A 22,561-nucleotide genomic window follows, 5' to 3' on the forward strand; every position below is an offset into this window, starting at 1 on the left:
CAAACCCAGTGCCTCACCAATGTGAGCCTCCTGCTCTACCACTGAGCCGAAATCCCAGCCCCAAATTGGGGAAGTTTTTGAAATGGAAATTGAGAAAAAAGAAATAGAAAAAAAGCAAAAAATCAAGGAACATTCTGAAGCAGTACAGGAGCAAGGGAGACAAGTGCTAGCAAATGCAATGCCAACTGTACCGTAGCAATAACTGTACTACCAGTGCAGGGGCTAAAATATGGGACTTCTGAACATGCACAGAGACTCAAACACATATGTGCTTTCATGTCCATGTGAGGGAAAGAGCAATTAGTAGTGCTGGTTGGGTAATTTTAAAGATAGCATTCACATATTGAACTTTTTGTATTTTATTTTGAGACAAGGCCTTGTTAAATTGCCGATGCATTGAGCTTATAATCCTCCAGCCTCAGCCTCCCAAGCTGATGGGATTCTAGGCATGTGCCACCATGCTTGGCTCTTTCTATTTTTTATTTTGAGGTAGGATCTCATTAAGTTGCCCAGGTTGGCTTGGACCAAAGTTAAGCGTGAATCATGGCTTGGAATAGTTCACATAAAATAAAACATGAGGGACTGGGGATATAGCTCAGTTGGTAGAAAGCTTACCTTGAATGCATAAGGCCCTGGGTTCGATTCCCAGAAACAAAACACACACACACACACCACACACACCACACACACACACACACACACACACACACACACAGGAGTGGTGATTTTAATAGTTGTGAGGAAACAGAGCTTCACAGTGGATTTTCATATTCCTTATAGTTAGGCCCAAACTAAGCGTGTTTTGTGGATGTGTGGATATGCACATGTCACTGCCTTCATGGACCAATATGTGAAAGAAAAATTATGAGAAAATAAACAGCACTTGTTATGTAGGGATTATGGGTGAATTCTGCTTCCTTTTAATAATGTAGAGGTTTTATTTGTAGCAAAAATTTATTTTCAACCAAGAAAATTGCTCTGGAGCAATAAAAGTATTTTTCTAAGATAGGGAGCAATTGCTTTGGAGAGCAGTGTTAGTGACTGTACATTACACGAGCTGTTTCATTATTGGGATATGCCAGGTATGGGATCAGACTGGCAATGTCAGTCACCCAGTAACTTTGCCAGTCTGTGACAGCTCCCAAAGAGCTGAGAAGCTGCTGCTGCTGAAATGATGAAGGAGTAAGCTGTAGAATCATGTCCATCTCATCATTTTAACCTTTTCTTCTTCCAGGTTGGTGGCACCAAGGCTGGTGTTGTCCGGTTTCTTGGGGAGACTGACTTTGCCAAGGGGGAATGGTGTGGTGTGGAGCTGGACGAACCTCTTGGGAAGAATGATGGTGCCGTCGCTGGAACAAGGTTGGTTGGGATTCTTGAGGTTGTGTCTTCCTCTTGTATGTGAGGCTACTCAAGCTACTGTCCGTGTGCGTGGTGCAATAGGAACGAGTGTTCTGAAGAGCTGTGCTTTTGTTTCCAGAGATCCTGCTGGAATTTGATTGTCTCTTTAGTAAAGTTTGATATGTCTTGATAGATTCTGAACCAGTGCAGCAGTTGTTTTTTCCTCTCTGTCTCTTTTTTCCCAGTACTAAGGATTGAATCCAGGGTGCTCTACCACTTGAGCTATATATCTCCAGCCTTTATTAGTATTTATTTATTTATTGGTATTGGGGATTGAGCCCAGGGGTGCTTTACCATTGAACCACCTCCCCAGCCCATCTTGTATTTTATTTTGAAACAGGGCCTTGTTAAATTGCCGAGGCTGTCATTGAGCTTGCAATCCTCCTGCCTCAGTCTCTTAAGATGATGGGGTTATAGGTGTGTGCACTACTCTTGGCCCTTTTTATTTTTTATCTTTTATCTTTTTTTATTTGTTTTAATTAATTAAACATGACAGTACAATGATCTTGACATATCATACATTTGAATCAGATGGGGTATAATTTCTCATTTTTCTGAGTTTTATTTTTTATTTTGAGATAGGATCTCGTTAAGTTGCACAGGTTGAGCTTCAACTCTTGCCTTGGCCTCCTTAGTAGCTGGGATCGCACTCCTGTAACACCTCACCCAGTTTATTTTTCAAAATAGGAAACATCGTGCTATCCTTCCCCTTTTTTTTGGGTACCAGGGATTGAACTCAGTTATTGAGTCCCAGCCCTATTTTGTCTTTTATTTAGAGACAGAATCTCACTGAGTTGCTTAGTGCCTCGCTGTTGCTGAGGCTGGCTTTGAACTCGCTATCCTTCTGCCTCAGCCTCCTGAGCTGCTGGGATTACAGGTGTACGCCATCACACCTGGCTATTTCTTTCCCTTTTGATAGCAAACTATAGGAAGTTCCTACAAGTTCTAGGACATCTGGGGGTGGGATGGAGAGAAGAGAAGGTGACTGCCTTTGTTAGGAAAAGAACTGTAATATGTGTCTTCCTGTCTGATGAGAATTCCATCCTTTGGCCAGAGAGCCATGGTCCAGGGACCACTGCCTCTGGCCTCCAGTACCTGATGGGAGTCAAAGAGCAGCACAAAGGAGTGCAAGGGGGATTTCTCTCATTTACTTTTAAATGTTTTGGAGGCCTTGGGCACTGTGATGGGGATGCATCATTTTTTTAAAAAATATTTTTTAGTTATCAATGGACCTTTATTTTATCTATTTATATGTGGTGCTGAGAATCCAACCCAGTGCCTCACACATGCTAGGCAAGCGCTCTACCACTGAGCCACCACCCAGCCCCGGGGATGCATCATTGTTAGTAGTATACAGTATGTTTAATGCTTCCCTTGATCTTTGAAGTGTTGTGGGTAACATTCTACCTGTAGGGCACGCACAGTCGATTGTACACATGTGGGCTTAATCTGCCAAATATAATGACTTGTGGAGATAATAACCTCTTGGTGCAGCAGTGGATCTGAAACCACCTGTTCTTGATGTTAGACCATCATTATTCTCAAGGATGAAGAGCTCTAAGGTTGTCCAATAGCTGACATTACTAGAATTTCTCCATGTTGACTTGGTGGATCTGCCAGTCAGGACTTGTGTGCTTTTCCCCTTTGTGTGGCCTGGCTTTATTAAGTGGGGACACTGTATTGTTGAGCTTCTCTGCTATACATTTACCAGGTGGTAGAAATATTATGTGTTGAACCTGAGCTGCAAATGAGCAGTGTGCTGCCATGCTGTTCCCAGCGTACCACCTGACACTCAGCTACACAGGTGGGAAAGCCACCTGCCCAGCTTCCAGGTGCAAGTCCCAGCACACCAGGCACACTTACTTTGGAGAGCCTTTCTGTTACAGGTGTTACTTCTTGTAATTAAATTGTTTTTGTTGCTGTTCTTATTGTTCTTTTCTGAAGGTATTTTCAGTGTCAACCCAAATATGGCTTGTTTGCTCCGGTCCACAAAGTGACCAAGATTGGCTTCCCTTCCACTACACCAGCCAAAGCCAAGGCTGCCGCAGTGAGGCGCGTAATGGCCACCACGTCTGCCAGCCTGAAGCGCAGCCCGTCCGCCTCCTCCCTCAGCTCCATGAGCTCCGTGGCCTCCTCTGTGAGCAGCAAGCCCAGTCGGACAGGACTAGTAAGCCTCCCTTCTTCTTAGAACTCTGCCTCCCAGGCACTGTGCTGCCCCCTGCGGGCGCCCTTGCTCTGCTTGTCCCTGTGCTGAGTGCTGGCCGTGGCTTGCTGCCAAGGGCTGTGCAAGTAAGCTCTGAACATGCCAACTCCAGCAGGAATGCAGCTTTTGACAGAAGAAGGGTTTATAATAGCGCTTTTCAGATTCTTTTTTGTTTTGGTATCAGGGATTGAACCCAGGGTCACTTATCCACTGAACCACATCTGCAGCACTTTTTAGTTTTTGAGACAGGGACTTGCTGAATTGCTTAGGGTCTTGCTAAGTTGCTGAGTCTGGTCTTGAACTTGGCAATCCTCCAGCCTCAGCCTCCTGAGCCACTGGGATAGATTCTAAGTCATAGATTCCAAAGAGCTCTAAGTGTGCACCACCACATCTGGCTAGGATTCTTATACTTAAAAATCTACCTGTTTTTGGTGAACCCGTTGCAACTACTGCTTAATTTCTTCTCTGAAATTACTTTGGGACAAAGTGATGGGAAGGTTTGGAGGATCTTTTTTCTCAAGTGTGGTCTCTTTCTCTTTTCTTCAAATATTTTTAGGAACTAAGTATTTTGAGAAAAGCTTGTTTTTTGGATTTTAATATTATATTAAAACAGTCTGGCTTCCTGAAAGCAGTCAGTGTGTAACATGTTCCTGGCATGACCAGAGAGTGCAAGGAAAAGCCACTTCATGGTGCCTCCTCCCTCTCCTGGCCCTCTCCTCTCCTCTCTTGACCCTTATCTCCTTCCCCTTTTTCTCATTCAGGGCAATGAAAATATGTTCATCAGAGTCACAATGGCACCTTGATCTTCTTGTTAACATGGTATTCTGTTGGGGCCAAGAGCAGTGACTCTTGGCCTCATCCCCTGCCCTTAAATGTATTTACTTGAGGTGAGGTAGATGCCGTTGACATCAAAAGTGGCAGCATGAGGTTCTGTTCCAGAGTGAATTCAGTGTCTCTGCTTCATGACGGTGAATGCCCTTGACCTCATTTTCTCGGGACCGAGAAAGGAGAGGACTAGACTCTTTAGGTGGGGTTGGACTCTTCTGCCAGCCAGCTGGAGTTTTCCCCTTTTATGTTCAGGTAAAATAAATACCACGGGGACTATTTCAGTTTGCATATGAAAAAAAGGACTGCATTCTCAACAGAAAAATTACAAATGGATCCTTAGGAGGAAAGTGTGACCAGAATGAATTGGAGGTGGACGAAAACCCCTTTGTTTGGACAAAGCCTTGTTCAGAGAGGGTCTGCAAGCTCCAATATGGACGTCATTTCTTTGGGAAATACCAGCCCCTCCTGCTCCTACCAGTCTTTCTTCTTACTTAGGCAAGTTCTGATTTCTTTTAGCTTATCTCATTTAGTGAGGAAAATTTCGTGGGAGATGAGTCTCCTTGCCCTGTGGTACAGCCTGTCTGTGTGTTTGTGTAAGGTAGCTTCAGTTCCTTCCTTTCATTTTTCCCCCCCCAGTGGTGCTAAGGATTGAACCCAGAGTCTTACACATGCCAGTCAAGTGCTCTACCGTGGACCACCTCAGCCCAGGGTGGCTATAGTTTCTGAATCAGAAATAACCATGAATGAAAATGACAAGAATATAAAATAATTAAAAGTGTCTTTTTGACTGTATTGCTCAGAGATGCATTTCTGTCCCAGGAAAAGAGAAGCTGAAAGAAAAATTAATGTTTTAAATTCATTTTTAATAATCACAGTGACATACTGTGCCCTGTTGTTCTGGCACTTCTTGTCAAACTTTAGATTCACCATCTCGGGCTGGGGATGTGGCTCAAGCGGTGGCGCGCTCGCCTGGCATGCGTGCTGCCCGGGTTCGATCCTCAGCACCACATACAGACAAAGATGTTGTGTCCGCCAAATACTAAAAAATAAGTATTAAAATTCTCTCTCTCTCTCTCCCTCTTTCTCACTCTCTCTCACTCTTTCTTTAAAAAAAAAAAATAGATTCACCATCTCCACCTTCATTTGCTAGACTGCACTGATTTTTGCACAGGACTTGTTTTTTATCTTGGCAGTGGCCAAAACCCAGTTTTGCAAAGATGGGGAGCTGTGGAAAGAATTGGAATGCAGTATTGAAACCAAATCGCTTCTGTCCACTTGTTTCCAGGGTGTCCAGCAGATGTTCTGTTTCCCTTGGCGTCTGAAAGCTTCCTGCATGACCCTGTGTGTTTGCAGGAGCCCCCTGGGCATCTCTGTACCTCGTTTGGGACCTTACATTTAATATATACAAGAAGAGATGTTAGCTACATAAGAGATGTTATAACTGAATAATTTAGCCATATCGTGAAAGTAGAAAGTCAGGGTCAAATGGTTAAAAGAATAGGAACCCCCTCCCTACAATATGTTTAAACTAATTCCAGAAGTTTCACTAAATGAAACAGCAAAAGGCAATTTGGGTTTGACCAGATCCCTTACTCTTTATATAGTTACCAAATCGCTGAATTATTAATTGTGAAAGATCTCATCAGTCCACATCCTGCAGTGAGGGCTTGACAGACTGACTGAAGAGCACTCAGGCGACAGCGGAGCTTTGACTGGAGAAGGTGGAGTAAAGGCCAAATAGCCCTGGAGCCGGGCTCTGCTGAACGCCTTGGACAGGGCCGCGGGCAGAGCCATTTGCTCACTCCTCCAGGGTCTAGCGCAGAGGAGCCCTCAGTTCTTCTAGTCACCTGCCATCAGTTAGCAGTGCATCGTCGTCTTTGGGATTTTACGTGACTTTAGCCCAAGGTGGAGGATTGGATATAAAATAGCAAAAGTTAGCAGATGGCAGGCTGACGGTCCCGGCCAGTCTCTCTTCCCTTGTTTTCTTCCTTTGGTCTCCTGTTTCTCACGTGTTTCCCTTTAGCCTATTTTTCTTTGTCCATAAACTTCTCTCTCCCTCTCTCCCCATCTGCTTTCCCCTCCATTCTTGTCTGTGTGTCACACCCAGACACCCCACTCAATCACACAGGGCCATATGCTTATGAAAGCAGGTACCGTTATCTCCCTCTATGCTGGTTGGGGAATAGGGCCTGAAGTGGATTCCTGGGTGAGATCTCCCATGTCTTTCCTTTCGAAAGAAGGATGAAGATTTCTGATAAAAAACCAACTATTTAATCAGTTGAAGAAAAGTTTGTGACTCCAAGGGTGACTTCTTCAAATCTTAATGGTATTTAGAAGATTAAGAAGCTTAAAAAGGTCTCAACCTCAAGTCTAAGGATCAAAAGATTGGCCAAAACGTCATCATGAGAAGATAACTGTTGCACAGGCTGAAATAGAATCTAGAGAAACTTGTTAAATGGGTCCTGTGGGATTTTTCTAGATTCCTACAAGGCCCAGTCAGCCAAGCCCAGAGCGCTTGTGATTTGAGCCATGTGGTCTTCTAAACGCCTTCTGGATTGTTCCCTGGGCTCATTGTGCTGATGTGAGGATCACAGGCAAAGGTTTATGCTGTCTTGTTTTCTTGCTGAGAACCTTGCCTAGCACTTGGCAGACCCTCGAGCCAACCGTGCGTGCTCTTGCTTTGCTGAGGAGATGCCCGCCATGCATGCCTTGCTCCCTGCTTGTCTCCCTGGTAGCGCCATGGCCCTTCACTTCTCTAACTTTCCTTTGCAGTTGACTGAAACCTCCTCCCGCTACGCCCGCAAGATCTCGGGCACCACTGCCCTCCAGGAGGCGCTGAAGGAGAAGCAGCAGCACATTGAGCAGCTGCTGGCTGAGCGGGACCTGGAGCGGGCCGAGGTGGCCAAGGCCACCAGCCACGTGGGGGAGATAGAGCAGGAGCTAGCCCTGGCCCGGGACGGGCATGACCAGGTGAAGACTGGCGCTGACCTTGTTGTGGAGATGGTGATGGTTCCTAAATTGAGTGAGGAGGTGGTGCACCTGGTGCTTGGAGCCAAGAGCTGGTCTTGAGAGCACCGCGTGTCAGCTTTTGGGTTGAGCTCGTTTGAAAGCTGTGACTAGGTGCAGTTTTTTGTTCTTCTGATCCGTCCTCAGCCTTTTGGTCTTTATTTCCAGGCTTCTGGGCCTGTTGTGTTAAGCCACTGTTCACTTGGGCCTTGGCAGCCATCCTAGCTCCCATTTGTCGATTATTATTGACATGCATTTCAGCTTCAGGAAAGAGGAGAGTCGGCTAACTGTTGCCCTTTGTTGATTTTTATGGTAGTTTTTTCATCATGTAGTTTCTCGGAAAGCTGCTGAGAATAGCCTATTAAGGTAGAAAGCATTTGGAGATGACAGGGTTTTAGAGTAATGCCCACCCAACATGGTAACCCTTACCAGTAGCTGTTTGGAGGACCCCGGCCTGTGTCTTGGTCAGAATGTGGCCATTCACTCTCCTTCTTGCTTCTCCAGCATGTCCTGGAGCTGGAAGCCAAGATGGACCAGCTGCGAACCATGGTGGAAGCAGCCGACAGAGAGAAGGTGGAGCTTCTCAACCAACTGGAGGAGGAGAAAAGGTGATCCCTAACTGTCCTTGAGTGCAAGTGTGCTTTTCCTTTTAAATGATCTTAGGAAGAAATTTCCCAGCAACAACCTTCTTGTTCACCTTCAGAACCAAAGGGATGAGTGTGTTCAGAAGAAACCCAACAACACTTCCTGCAGATGAAGAGGGTGTGCTTTGTATTTTTTATTTTTGGCAATACTGGGGATTGAACCCAGGGGTGCTTGCTCTACCACTGAATTGCATCCCCAGCACCCTCTCCCCTTGTTTTTGGTGCTGGGGATTGAACCCAGGGCCTTGTATGTCAGAGGCAAGCACTCTGCCAACTGAGCTACAGTCCCAGCCCCCTTTTTATTTTTTATTTGAAACAGTCTTGTTGAATTGCCTAGACTGGCCTCATACTTGTGATCTTCTTTCCTTATTCTCCAAGTAGCTGAAGATGCACTTTGATTTGACATTTTTTAAGAAGTTTGGATTCATTTAGACATGACCTGATTAACAGATTTATTGAGCTCCCTGTGCAGGCTGAGATATCTCCTGAGGGTGTCCTTGGTCAGAAATGTGGAGGTAATTCCAACCAGTTTTCACCTGTGGCTGTTCTAGTTCAAGTCACTACTATTTATGGGATTATATTATGCCTGGTGATTGATGCAAGGTTCTAGTCCTTAGGAATTTCTCACATGAGGAGCAACTAGAGAATTATTCAAGTCAGTATGAAATCAAATGCTAAGTGGTGTGAGATAGAGAAATTTGGTTCTTAAACAAGGAGGCTCCTTGAGGCCACGAACAAACAAGACCTCTGAGAAGTGTCTATATGGAAACTGTGTGACCATTCCTGGGTTCTGGGAAGCTGTCCTCTGTCCTCTACCATCCTGTCATTTCTGATAAGAGCAACTTAGTTCAGTAATAACAATATTACTGCCTGCCCAGGAGAGTCCCAGGTACACAGTGAGGGCCATACAGGCTTTGCCAAGGCCTGTCTTCCTTACTGGAGACAGAAACATTCAAAAACTGGCTGGCAAGGAGAGATTGAGAGTGCCATTTGCTTCTGTCTCTAAATCACTCTGATTGCAGAAATGTTCCCCAGCTCCCAAATAGTCTTGTGTTTTAACGCATAATGAGAGTTCCCATTTAATTGAATAGGATTTTTTATTCTTAATTTTGGTAGAAGTAACAGTGAGTTTGAAGAATTTCGGTTTTTTTGCACTTAGAGTATGAACTTTGTCTCCCTTTTCTTTTTTTTTTAATTTGTTTTGTTTTAACATTTTTTTAGTTGTTAATGGACCTTTAATTTATTTATATGTGGTGCTGAGAATTGAACCCTCACATGTGCTAGGCAAGCGCTCTATCACTGAGTCACAATCCCAGTCCTATTTCCCTTTTGTTTGCACGCAATTTTGGAAAGATGCATAATGTGGGGCTGAGACATAGTTCAGTGGTAGAGTGCATACTTAGCGTGTATGCTCCTGGGTTCAATCCCCAGCACCAAAAAAAAGGTGGGAGATTAATAGTGTGGACATTACTTAGATTTTCTAAATCTTCTGAATATCACTTTATTTAATTGACTTTGTGATGACATAGATTGAAACCATGCCCAGTGTCAGATTTCACAGTGTGAGAAAGTAGAAAATGTGCATTTTAGAGTCAAAGAATAGGATTTTTGATGGCTTCCTCCCCAAATCATTCTTCACTCCGTTTTCCCTAACCTTGGAGCAGTGCTGGTATTGCCTTAGAGACATTAAAACTGGGGCCTCTTCTGCATGAGAAGCCTGCTAGCCTCACCTAAACATCTGATATGAGGTGACATAGAGAGATTTGTGTTCTGCGTCACTCTCCCTTGGCTTCTGTCTTGAAAATTAGGAATAACGCTTGAAGCCTTGAGCCTGTTTCCATGAGACTCGGACATTTTCTTCTTAGGCTGGTCATACCTTGTGTACCTGTGTGCAGTACTGGGGACTAGACACAGAGCCTTGCATATGTAGGCAAGTGCTCTACCACTAAGTTGCATCCCAAGATCTTTTTTTTTTTTTTCAAATTTTGAGATAGTCTCACTAAGTTGTCCAGGCTGTCCTCAAACTTCTAATCCTCTTGCCTTAGCTTCCCCAGTTACTGGGGTTACAGGTGTTCACCACCATACCTGGCTAGGCTAGTCTTGTCTTGATAGATTCATTCTGTGTTTGTGACCAAGGAAACCAGTTACTTTTTCTCAATTCTTTTTTTTTTTTTTGGTATTGGGATTGAACCTGGGGGTACTTAACCGTTACTGAGCCACATCCCCAGCCCTTTTTATATTTTATTTTTGAGACAGAATCTTGCTAAGTTGCAGGGCCTTGATAAATTGCTGAAGCTGACCTTGAACTCACAGTCCTCTTGCCTCAGCCTCCTGAGCCCCTGGGATTATAGGCATGCACCACCACACCCAGCATTTTTCTCAAATCTTAACCTTATGTCTTCTGGAGTTTGTACTTGAATAAAACTTTGGTGTTTTCTAAATAATTAGAATATAACTATTATAAACTGGAGCCCCAAAGATGCATTTCTTTATTTTTGGGACTCCAAGGTATTCCTTTTCACTTCATCTGAGTTCTCCAGAATACTGATTACAGATTTTGGTGGGGGTACAAAGTAGCCATGGTCCTTAGTTGCTTTCTTAAGTGCTTCTTTTTATTTTATTCCACAGGAAGGTTGAGGACCTTCAGTTCCGGGTTGAAGAAGAATCAATTACCAAAGGCGATCTTGAGGTAAACCCTCCCAGCTCCCTAAAATTAAAAAGGGTGCCTATATTGACAAATGTAGGTGATATCCTGTGCCCGCTGACCTTTGTTGCTAGATGTTCAGGAGAGAATGGTCAGCACCCTAGCCTCTTGCCAAGTAGGGCTGTGAGCAAGGCTTTGTGGCCAAGGTGATGGTTCCTGTCCTGGAGCCTGAAGTACTTGTGTCCCAGTTCTTGTAGCAGAGTGACATGTTCACTTCTGTGCTCATGTTTCAGAATTCAAAGCTGTGAATTGGATTTCATTAAGTCATAACCTGGCAGTGTGTTCTCAATTTAAAACTATCCTAAGTGAGACTATACCCGTTCCTCTAATTATGAGAAATGACATTTTTTGCGAGGCATTTTTGCCAGGTGACACCCCTGTAATCCTAGCAACTCAGAAGGCTGAGGTAGGAGGATTGCAAGTTCAAGGCCAGGCTCAGCAACTTAGCAAGACCCTGTCTATTTCAAAAAAATCAAAAGGACTGGGGGTATAGCTCAATGGTAGAGTGTCACTGGGTTTAATCTCAAGTTCCAAATAAATAAGTAATGATACTTTTTTTGTGGTGCTAGGGTAGAAATGGCATTTTAAAAGAGCATTTTAAATTTCATCAGAATAGACCATAACAAGGACCATAACAAAGCCTTTGTCAGCTTTGTTTTTCAGTTGAGCAGGACAAATCTTTGTAACTCTATAAAAGAAATAAATTATATTGCAATCGTTTATTTATTTATTTATTTATTTATTTATTTATTTATTTATTTATTTATTATTTTAAAGGAGTCAGTCCTGGGGATGTGATTCGGTGGTAGAGCACTTGCCTAGCACATGGGAGGCCCTGGTTCGATTCCCAGCACCATATACAAAAAAAGAAAGTAGTTACCAGAGCGAAAAAGAAGAGCAAATTTGCATTTTAGCTTTTACTTTCGTGGCATATTTAAAATTCATACAAATTTTCCTTTACAGTCAGATATCTTGTCTCTTCTTCACAATTATTCATATTAATTTTGAATTAGACACCAGAATTAATTGGTTTTTGATGCTTTTCAAACCACTGCCAGGTATATGAATACAAATGTAAATTACCAACTTTTAAAAATTTTGCAAATGCTTTATTCTTTTAATCTGTAATATGTTTTAGTAAAAGCTGCACAGGTCAGTGTGGTTCTCAGAAGGTAACATTTTTGCCACCATCACGATTCTTGGGTCCATTGGCTGTCCACACTGGGTTTCAGGGGCCCTTTCCAACAGCAGCTCTGGTTTCTTTGGAAATAAATATTTTTGCAGTCGGCAAAGAGCAAGGGGAACACTTTTTGAGTTCTAGTTTTACAGGATCCAGAACAGAATGGTTTTTAATAATTGTACAGTCGTCTTTCTCATCCATTTCATATACGGTCACATTCCTTCAGTTGACTTTTGTGTTGTTCTCATCCATTTAAAAACACCCCACAGTCTCATTAGAAGTTTCATGTCATCATCTAATTCACATGAATTGTAGCCTCTGGTATTTTGGGGAGGGTTGAGTTAAAATTATGTATCTGCACGAGGCTGGCATAGTCTGTCTGATAAACTTACTTGAAATTAATTAGTCATCTTGAAACTCTAACACATGTTGAAAACTTAGTTCAATCTCTTTTTTTGTTGTTGTTTACTTTTTTTTATTTTTTTTACTGATAGCAAAAGAGCCAGATTTCTGAAGATCCTGAGAATGTAAGAGGGCACTTCACTGTGTGGATATTTCCCTTGTTAACACAGATTGATTCCAGATTAAAATGCTTATTGATATACTCAAATACTAACTGCATAAGCTGACCTTGGGACATTGACCTTAATATTTCTGTGCATGTGGCTTTCAAAGCAATTATATTTGTGTCCTGAAGAAATTGTATGTAATGACTAAGCTCCACAAATTCACTTGCTTAATTAATAGGCAAGTGCTTGCTTTATAAAGAATATTTGATGAAAGGAAAAAAATTTGTCTGGAGGTCTGGCCTTCTTCACCTAATCCCTAATGTCTTCTAATTTTAGTAGAATTATTCTGCGAGGGCTGACGGCATAGGACACATTAGATGACTTGCTTGGGAAGTTGTCTGATCTTGTGGGTGAGCTCCAGCACTGATGCTTCACATGCGCTCCCCCTGCTGGCCAGCACCTTTAGTGCTATTGACAAGAAGTATAAACTCCCATTTGTAGCTACAGTATATTCCCTAGTTCTGAAACCAGAGGCCAGCATTCTTCAGTGACCACATTGTGTTCTAAATATACTGTCACTTGGACTGGGGATGCAGTTAAGTGGTAGAACATTTGCATAGCATATATGGGCCCTGGGGTTTGATCCCCAGCACCCATCCCGCATACACACAAAATAAATTTACTATAAGGGAGCTTTTTCTAGTACAATGCCACTGGGCATGCTTTTTTTCTTCCTTCCTCTGATTGAACACTCAATATGGCTGGGAGTTGGCTGAGTGGCAAAGTGTCTACCTTGCCTTCTCAAAGCCCTAGGTTTGACCCCCCAGTTCCAAAAAAAGACAAAAAAAAAAAAAGATAAACACCCAATAGAACCTCACCAAAGTGGCATTCAGAGCACTGCTTCTGGTGTACCCTGCCAGCTGTGAATCCAGTTAAAAAGAACCCCAAAACATTTTGCTTTGATTTACTGGCACAAGAGAGTGAAATTAAAGAATTATTTTTCTTCCTATCATCCTGAAATAGAATACTCGAGTCGGAGTGTTTTAAAAGCCTGGTTCTGAGGCGGTCCTTTCTGCGGAGCTGCTTCAGTACTCGAGTCTCCTCTCTGCTTCCAGAAGAGGCTCAGCTGCTCTGCCCTCAGCATCGGTGTGCATGGGAACTGCCTCCTGCCTCTCTATGGCTTCTCATGGGCCTTGCTCTCCTTTTCAGTTCCCTGTCCCAGGACTCTCCCCGCAGGAAACCCTCCTGTGTGCTGAGAAAAGCCATCATTTTAAAGGGAGGCTTGTCCTGCTCCGTGTCCCATTTTTCCACGGCCATGACATGGATGTGGATCACTGGCTTCCTGCTGCTAGGGGTGGAAGGCCATGGGCCCCCGGTCATCTGTGTGCACGCCCTGTGGGAGGGGGCTGCGGCACTCAGCCGGGACATCTCCACATGGGGGCAATACCACAGTAAATGGCATGCAGTGATGATTTGCCCAGAGGACACTTGGGCAAGTGTCAAGGGGAGAAAGGGACTGTTGCCTTTTCTTTTTCCTTTGGATTTCAGTTCCTGAAGCTGATTCCAGTTCTAGAACTAGATTCTTGTCAAAGTAGATAAGCTGAATGACTCTGTGTAAGGCACATGTTGGACCAAGGTGGGGACTATCCAGGATATTTGGTTCTGATTTTTTTTTTTGAAGATGAAGAGCTGAAGCAGGTGGAGATTTTAAAATATTTTTCACTCATCTTTTACATATCCATGATAGTTTGTTTATGCCTGATTCATAAGCAAAAGTGGCCTCGGAATGCCCTGGAGCCCCTAGAGTGCTGAGGGAGTGAGTGAAGGTGTTTGTAGCCTTGCCTCACATTCACCTCCTATGCCTACTCTGGACTACCTGGTGTCACTTGGTTAAGACTTGTCACTTTTCATTGCCTGTTAATTGTCAAGATTTATAGCTCAGGCCAGTAAGAACCACAAGATATTTAAGTTAATCCGAGTAACCAGCAGTTGCCAAGAGCAGCTTGTCAGTGGGCTTGGCCAGAGGATCAATCTGATGGTCCCTGGTGGGGGAGGTAGTTGGGAGAAGAGACACATTTGGACTGATACATGGATTGCTTCAAATTGGGCAAGATTCTGCTGCACTGGAGCCCACTGGCCAGTGGTTACCTTCTGTCCCCCTAGGTAATCTGAACACTGAGTTTGTGGAGCTCCTGACTCATGCTGGGCTCTTCCCCAATCTTTGGTCTGAGTACAGTCTCCTGCCTTTGTGCTGTCACCATTTCATACCTCTCTGACTGCTTAGCTGGTAAAAACAACATCATTTTAGGATAAAAGTAAGCCCCTTTATAGTCTGAGCTGAACTATCCCCTGCTCTGAGCTGCTTTTTTGGCCTTTTTAGACTGAAGGGTAATCTTTGTAAAGATTGAGTTTTCTCAGTCTTTACTGAGTTTTCTTTGTAAACCTGATTCCTTTTTTTTCTGTCCCTGGAAACAAACAGCCTTTGGAAAATCTTGCTGGAGGGGGGTTAGTTTTGGTGGCTCTGTCCCTGACCTCACCCGAGAGCATGGCTGGGAGCCTCCCTCCGACCTTCTCACCCATCTGAGCAGAGCCTGCCACCGTGACTTCCTTAGCTCTAGTACTTGGATGCCCTTTACGAAGACTGGTTCTTGACCTTGATCATGGCACTTAGCCAGGTGCAAGGGTCTGCTCTGCAGACTTGCTGAACACCTGATGATTCATGACCTTGTCTTCTCCACAGGGAGGTGCTAGTGATGATCATGCTGAGAGTCAGTCTGCTTTTTGAAGTCAGGAAGTCAGTTACATACACGTTAATGTCAAGTAGCCAACATGGGGTGGAGGGAAGATGATAGTTTAGAGGACTATTAACTATTCTAATTTATGCTGATAAACTTATCAATATAACCTATTTTTGGCTGCATGCATCTGACACTTCATCTTGCCTCGTGTGTTTTCCATTTTTTTCTTTCTCAACAGACTCACTCATGTCCTCTGCCCACTGTTACCCTTCCGCGCACAGAACCCATCCTCACCTTCCTCCTCATTGCAGTTCCATTCTCTTCCTTCCTCCATGCCCTTTTTGTCCATCCTTTGGCAGAAGGTACTGATGGCTCAGCCTGCATGCCGCTCGCGCTCTCGTGCTGGCATGTCAGGTGGCACTGTTGTGTTCTCTTCCTCTTCCTTTTCACTAACAGACGCAGACCAAACTGGAGCATGCCCGCATTAAGGAGCTTGAACAGAGCCTGCTCTTTGAAAAGACCAAAGCTGACAAACTGCAGAGGGAGTTAGAAGACACTAGGGTAATGGCTTTCACTATCTAATGAAGCAGCCCATTGCGTGTGGGTGGTGGATGCCTCGAGTGGCCTTGCGGTTGGCCTGAGCCCTGACTCAGTGGTTCAGCCTGCTCAGGAGTTCATGAGCTTACAGCTGTGGTTAGGTATAGATGCTCATATCAGATCTTTTTTCAAAAGAATGAAGACCCCTTCCTTTTGTTAACTCAGCCAAAATCAAAATCAAGATCAAGATCAGAAACTTCATGAAGTATGTGGATACCCACCACCCTCTCTGAGTTTTTTGTATCAGTACCTTGGAGTTCACCTGTCTGGTTTGCCACAAGCATCAGTTGTCTTCTTGTTCTCATATTCTTAGTTACTGTATTTTCAAAATAATTGGTTATTCCCTGCCTCTTCCCTTAGCCTCAAGGAGGGGAAGGAAATTGGAACATTAGCTCTTTTTAATGAGAGTTAGGGTCTTTGACCCTGGTGATCTCTCTCTCCTTTTTTTTTTCTTGATAGCTGATCTTTCTCTGCACCTCCCTCCTTCCCATCACCTGGGAGATTAAAGTCTTAAAGTCGGCCAGGAGGGACATGCAAATGGGGAACAGGATGGCTTCTCACTGTCCCCAGCCCACTGTGTTTGGCCCTTGGAGCCAGGGCATTCCTCATGTTTTAAGCTTATTTACATATTAAAGCACCTATAGAATGCTCACATCATGCCACATGTTGCTCTAAGTGCTTTGTAGGTTTTATTCAGTCTTGCCATGCCCCTAGGAAGTGGGTAGTAATATTGTTCCCATTTTACAGAGGAGGATACTAAGGCACAGAGGAATTAAGCAGCTTGCCCAGGGTCACACAGCTAATGGTAATAGTGGAGCCAGAATTTTCATCTAAGACATTTGGCTCCAGAGTCTGTACTCTTAACTATCAGAGGATATTATGAAAATAGTTTTGTGCTGAAAGATCTACAAATTAATCAGAATCACTTATGTATAAAAATGTGTTTATATGTAACTTTTAAATCATGAATTTGACTGTGATTGGCCTTAACTTTAAAAATTCAAAAATTATTCTGTCACTGATCAAATTTGGTATCTTCATTTTTTCTTTCAAATTATTAGTATTTATGGCAATTTCTTTTGGTGAGAAATCACTGACCTAAAAATCCAGGTAACCAAGTAATCTTCCTTCTCTTAATCTTAAGTTTTATTTTTTAAGAAAGAAAATATTCTCAACCTCAAAACTAAAGGTTTCTTATGTGAATTTGGTTTTCAGAAAAGAGAAAACAGTGGTAATTTGGTGCTGTTTCTTTGTACTGAGAGCCCAAGACTTGATCTGGGAAATACCAGGGACCAAGTGAGGTCCAGGCCCTTCAATATGATTTTGCTGAAGTCAGGATGGGTGGAATTTTTAATTTCTGAACTCCTCTCCTATATATCAGTATTGGCAGCAAACAACTTCAGTGCTTTCTTTTTTTGCTTTGGATAAGAAAGCATCCATTTACAGCATGGTTTATCCAGTTATTTCAAATTAAAGTGTACATGATTCCACAATTACGTTTTCTTTTTTTGGTGATACTGGGGACCAAACCTAGCACTTTGTGCATGCTAGGTATATCTTCTGTTATTGATCTTTGCTCTTGGCTTGCCAAGTGTGCAAATAACCAGTGACCCATGTAAGTTTATTATCACCTCCATTCCTTCTCAGGAGCACTTTAGAATTCCTCTTAACAAATTAGTCTGGTTCACAAACAATGTGCCTGGTACTGTGAAAATATGAGGGAAGTATAGGACATGAAGGCTAGGGTAGAGCACTTGCCTGCCATGTGTGGAGTCCTGGGTTCCATCCCCACCCAAGGGGGGGAAAAATTATGGACTTCTGTGGCCTCAAGCTAGTGGGAGAGGCAGATACATAATTTTGACTTCCAACAGACTTTGGGAAATAAAATTAAAAATAGAAGTAGTGCTGTTCCATAAATGAAAATGCCATATAAGAAATAATCACACTCTTATTTATTCCTTTTCCACCTGTTCTTTACTTAGTATTCTCTCCATTTGACTGTTTTGTTATGACCAAGAACAATTTGCCCTGTTGGATTTTAGGGTTTTATACTATAGACTTTGTAGTGGAGTTTATTACATGTTTTATTTCTTATTTTTAGGTACCAAATTCTTAGTCTGTCCCCTCCCCAGAAAATAGTATGAAAATTAATTAACACCTTTAACCTGAAGCATCTGTAACCATGAAGCTCGGCAGTTCCAGTCAGCTTTGAAATATCTAATGGCTGGTTGTGCACTTTTAGACTCGCGTGCTTTCCTTTCCTTTTCTCCTGTGCACACTATCAGTATCACAACCCACACAGGTAGCCAGAGGAAATGAAAGGAACTTTTTTTTTTTTTCTGTCCCAACAAAGGCAGTATGGGAGAGGAGTCTTAAATTCAGAGGAGTTTTGATCCTTGAAAGTTGGGACTCACTGATATTTTTAAATCACTTGTGTTCCCTTCTATTTCCCAGGTTAGTCAAATAATTTTACATATGAAGCTACCATTTTCCACATAGTGCATGCCCTAAACTGCCTGTCTAACAGGTAGCAGGGAGAATCATTTTCTATGACTGAAAGGGCACAGGTTTAGACAGTGTTTTTCCTAGCTCTGGGGTGTTTATTTTAAGACCTTTAGAACTTAAATAGAACCCAAACATGTAGGAGTAGCTGGGAACTTGCATTTTTGACATACATTCCAGATGATTAATGGGTTGGGAACCACTGGGTTGGGGCAACCCGATTTGTACATCAAAATGCTGATAGAATTATGAAATCCAGAAAGGGGACCGTCTGTTAAGAGCCTAATGTATAATTAACTTACAGGTAAGCAATCATTCTTACTTTGTTCTTTTAAAAAAGTTAGAAAATTCTTTATTATGTAGTTGAAGCTTTTACTGTTCAGGTGATATGTTATTCATTGAAACATTTAGTAGATGATTTCAGACTTTTTATACTAGTGCTAATAGACTTGGAATATAAGCCACACATACAGAATTTGTGAATTTTCTGGTACCCATATTCATTTTTTAGTAAGCCACAGGAGAAATTAATTTTAATAACACATTTAAACCAATATATTCAAAATTTTATTATATAATCAGTTTAGCATATTGTTAACAAGATATTTTATATTCTTTTTCCATTGAGTCTTCAAATCCTGATGTGTCTTATCACCTCACCCCAAAGGAGCCGCATTCAGGGCTCAGTGCTGTGTATGGCCAGTGGCTTCCTCCTGGATGGCACAACTCCATAGCCACCAGCATTGGACAGAGGGGCATTTGTACAGCCTTGATGAAGTGGGGTGGAAAAAACTGGGCAAATTAAGAGCATTTGTTCCTCAGGGGCCTATACCTGAGAACTTCCAAAGTTCCTGTTAACTTATTATTAATTAGTGGGTACTTCTCTGATTTATGCTGCTTTAAAGGAAGAAAGTATTTTTGGAGTGACTTAAACTGATATTCATTTTAGATTTTTCTTCAGCGTATCAAAAGGTGGAAGTTTGCCAGAGATTATAATTTTGAATTGGTTCTACCAGAATTGGGCTTTTTAAGCTATTATCACAGTGGGAGATAAATTCACCTGTGGGCATTTGTAATGGTTTGTTGCCTGAGATAAGGTAGTTCTTACCATCTTCTGGAGTGAAGAAAATCATCAGTGATTTGTTATTTAAATCACCTCTTTTTCTTTGGAATGCTATTAATAGGTGGCTACAGTGTCAGAAAAGTCTCGGATAATGGAATTAGAGAAAGACCTAGCGCTGAGAGCACAGGAAGTGGTTGAGCTCCGAAGAAGGCTGGAGTCCAGTAAGCCTGCTGGGGACGTGGATATGTCACTTTCCCTTTTGCAAGAGATAAGCTCTTGGCAAGAAAAGTTAGAAGTCACACAGGCTGACCATCAGAGGGAAATAACTTCTCTGAAGGAGCACTTCGGGGTCCGGGAAGAGACATATCAGAAGGAGATAAAGGCTCTGCACACAGCCACAGAGAAACTTTCCAAAGAGAATGAGTCCTTGAGGAGCAAGCTTGACCATGCCAACAAGGAGAATTCAGATGTGATAGCTTTGTGGAAGTCCAAACTGGAGACTGCCATTGCGTCCCATCAGCAGGCGATGGAGGAGCTGAAGGTGTCCTTTAGCAAAGGGGTTGGGACAGAGTCCGCTGAGTTTGCTGAATTAAAGACGCAAATAGAGAAACTGAGAGTAGATTACCAGCACGAAATAGAAAATTTACAGAACAAACAAGACTCTGAGCGGTCTGCGCACGCTAAAGAGATGGAAACCCTAAGATCTAAACTGATGAAGATCATTAAGGAAAAGGAGACCAGCCTGGAAACCATCCAGTCCAAACTGGACAGAGCAGAAGACCAGCACCTAGTAGAAATGGAAGAAGCCTTAAACAAATTGCAGGAAGCTGAAATAAAGGTAAAGGAGCTAGAGGTACTGCAAACCAAATACAGTGAACAAACCAAGGTCATTGATAATTTTACATCACAGCTAAAGGCTGCTGAAGAAAAGCTCTTGGATCTTGATGCACTTCGGAAAGCCAGTTCCGAAGGTAAATTGGATATGGAGAAACTTAGACAGCAGCTTGAGGCAGCTGGGAAACAGATTCAAAATTTAGAGATTGAAAAGAATGCTGAAAGTGACAAGGTTTGTATCGAAGTCCTCCATCTTTTTTTTTTTTTTTTTCCTTCTCTGTTGGTTTTTCTTATTTTGCATTGTATGTTACTTTTGAGTTGAGGTCATTCATCCCCCAAATTCCTTATTTAATGAAAACAAATTGTGTAGCGCTCCTAATTGAATATAATATATAGTGTCTTCTTAGGATCTCAAGTATGGTTTCATGTGAGGAGATTGAAGAAAATAACTGCCCAACTGGGTTAGTTTATTTTGGTTCCTTGAATCTGGGTACTTTATCTACCACTTCATCTCTAGACTATGATGTGAACTCCTGTGTAAGCTTAATTCTAGTCTATACTCTGTTTAAATAGAGAACTCCCTGTGATGGTGGGGTTAGGTAGATGAGTGGATGGATAAGATAAAAACATAAGTTTGTCTCCTCCTTTCCCACCCACATCACTGCCTTGTCTGTAGGATTATATATAAAAACAGTGTGAACTGAGTGCTTCTAGACTATTGTGAATGAACATTTGTGATAAATAACATTCACAGAAGGTCAAGAGCTCAGAGCCCTTTGCATTGCCACTTAATGTTGCATTGAAGTTTTCTTCCATGCCACAAGCAAATGATCTGGCCCCTGCTTTTTTGGGGGGTGAGGGAAGGGGATTAAACCCAAGTGCACTTAACCACTGAGCTACATCCCCATCCCCCCCCCTTTGTAGTTGTAGATGGACAGCATGACTTTATTTATTTTTATGTGGGTGCTGAGGACTGAACCCAATGCCCCTCACGTGCTAGGCAAGCGCTCTACCACTGAGCCACAACCCAGCCCTTATTTTTTATTTTGAGATAGGGTCTCACTAAGTTGCTTAGGGCCTCTCTTAAGTTGCTGAGGCTACCTTGAACTTGTGATCCTCCTGCCTCAGGCTCTCATTACAGGAATGTGCCACTGCTCCTGGCCTGTCCCCTGCTTTTTTGAGGGAAGACAAGTATGCTTATGGCCAAGACATAGAAATTATGAACCATCAGCCTGCTCCATTTCTTACTAACTAGCCTTGTTACATGTCTTCTTTATTTTTAAGGACTGCTTGAAGAGATCTTCCCAGTCCTACCATGGTTGAGGTGGTGGTACTGATGCTGAATGCTCTGAGCTTTTTGTGGGAGAAGCTGCTCCCACAAAAGAAGGAAGGGTTGTCTTGGTTAAATGGGGAGAGGTGAGGACAGACAAATAGCAGATGTTGCTGTTACCTGTAGTTGAAGATGACAAAGCTGTGGAAATTTTCTCTAATCTCCTCATGTGGTTCCAAAACACCAATCAAAACACAAACTTTAATTAGAAGAGAATAAGTAACTAATGGTTGGGTCACTTTTTCACGTCAAGATTTAATGAAAGCCAAGTTCTGGTGGCTATTGTCTAGTGGATTTCCAAATTTGTTTTGAATGTATATTTATAAAAGTATGGAAAAATACAGACCACATGCACCCACCATCCCTATTTTAAGGTTTTTTGTTTTTTTTCCTTGTTTTTTTAATGATGGGGATGACCCAGGGCCTCCCACATGCTGAGGTTAGGCTGTATTGCAGAGCTGCACTCTCAGCATTAGATTTTTAACATCCAGGAAGTAAATTGGTCAAGGAGCTCATTTAGGAAGTAAGCATTGGCACTTTGTGCTTCGGATTTTGCTGGTACTCAATTTTAGGTGTGGGAAAATAGTGTATTTTGATAAAAAACAAAACAAAACAAAAAACCATTAGACAGATGATCATATCTAGAACTGATTATTTGAAAAGTCATTGGCGTCTTAGAATTTAAAAAAAACCCTTTTTATTCCTTTCAGTTTTGTTTTGTTGTGTTTGTTTCTTTTAATTTTTTTTATATTTGTTTTGTTTTTTCCTTATCATTCTTTTTGTTTCCTTTTTGTTCATTTGCTTCTATACCATGTAACTCTGTGTGTTAGGCTAGTAGCATTGCCAGAGAGCTCCAGGGAAAAGAGCTAAAGCTTACTAACCTTGAGGAAAACTTGAGTGAAGTCAGTCGAGTGAAAGAGGCTTTGGAAAAAGAACTTCATATTTTGGTAAGTACCTATTGGGAACCTGATTCTCAGGATTTCTGGCCATTTCCTAATCTTGTTGTTTTTTAAATCTCCATAAAG

At 42.4% G+C, this 22,561-nt stretch overlaps 1 protein-coding gene across 18 annotated transcripts in view; it reads left to right on the forward strand.

Annotated features, from left to right (window-relative positions):
- Clip1 (CAP-Gly domain containing linker protein 1) overlaps positions 1-22,561 on the forward strand; it is a 128,389-nt gene that overhangs the window by 43,367 nt on the left and 62,461 nt on the right. For 10 of the 18 annotated variants that reach the window (XM_058579829.1, XM_058579828.1, XM_058579824.1 and 7 more), the window contains 9 exons: positions 1,235-1,359; positions 3,343-3,565; positions 7,202-7,399; positions 7,940-8,043; positions 10,708-10,768; positions 12,458-12,490; positions 15,667-15,771; positions 19,494-20,438; positions 22,367-22,483. In XM_058579829.1, the coding sequence (XP_058435812.1) occupies positions 1,235-1,359; positions 3,343-3,565; positions 7,202-7,399; positions 7,940-8,043; positions 10,708-10,768; positions 12,458-12,490; positions 15,667-15,771; positions 19,494-20,438; positions 22,367-22,483 (1,911 nt within the window). The remainder of the gene's footprint in view (positions 1-1,234; positions 1,360-3,342; positions 3,566-7,201; positions 7,400-7,939; positions 8,044-10,707; positions 10,769-12,457; positions 12,491-15,666; positions 15,772-19,493; positions 20,439-22,366; positions 22,484-22,561) is intronic. The other 8 variants (XM_046446101.2, XM_046446100.2, XM_058579834.1 and 5 more) reach the window with 5 other exon arrangements.

This window comes from Marmota monax, unplaced genomic scaffold, assembly GCF_021218885.2.
Source record: "Marmota monax isolate L192 unplaced genomic scaffold, Marmota_monax_Labrador192_F-V1.1 WCK01_AAM20220418_F8-fsc00092, whole genome shotgun sequence".
NCBI classification, from domain to species: Eukaryota; Metazoa; Chordata; class Mammalia; order Rodentia; family Sciuridae; genus Marmota; species Marmota monax.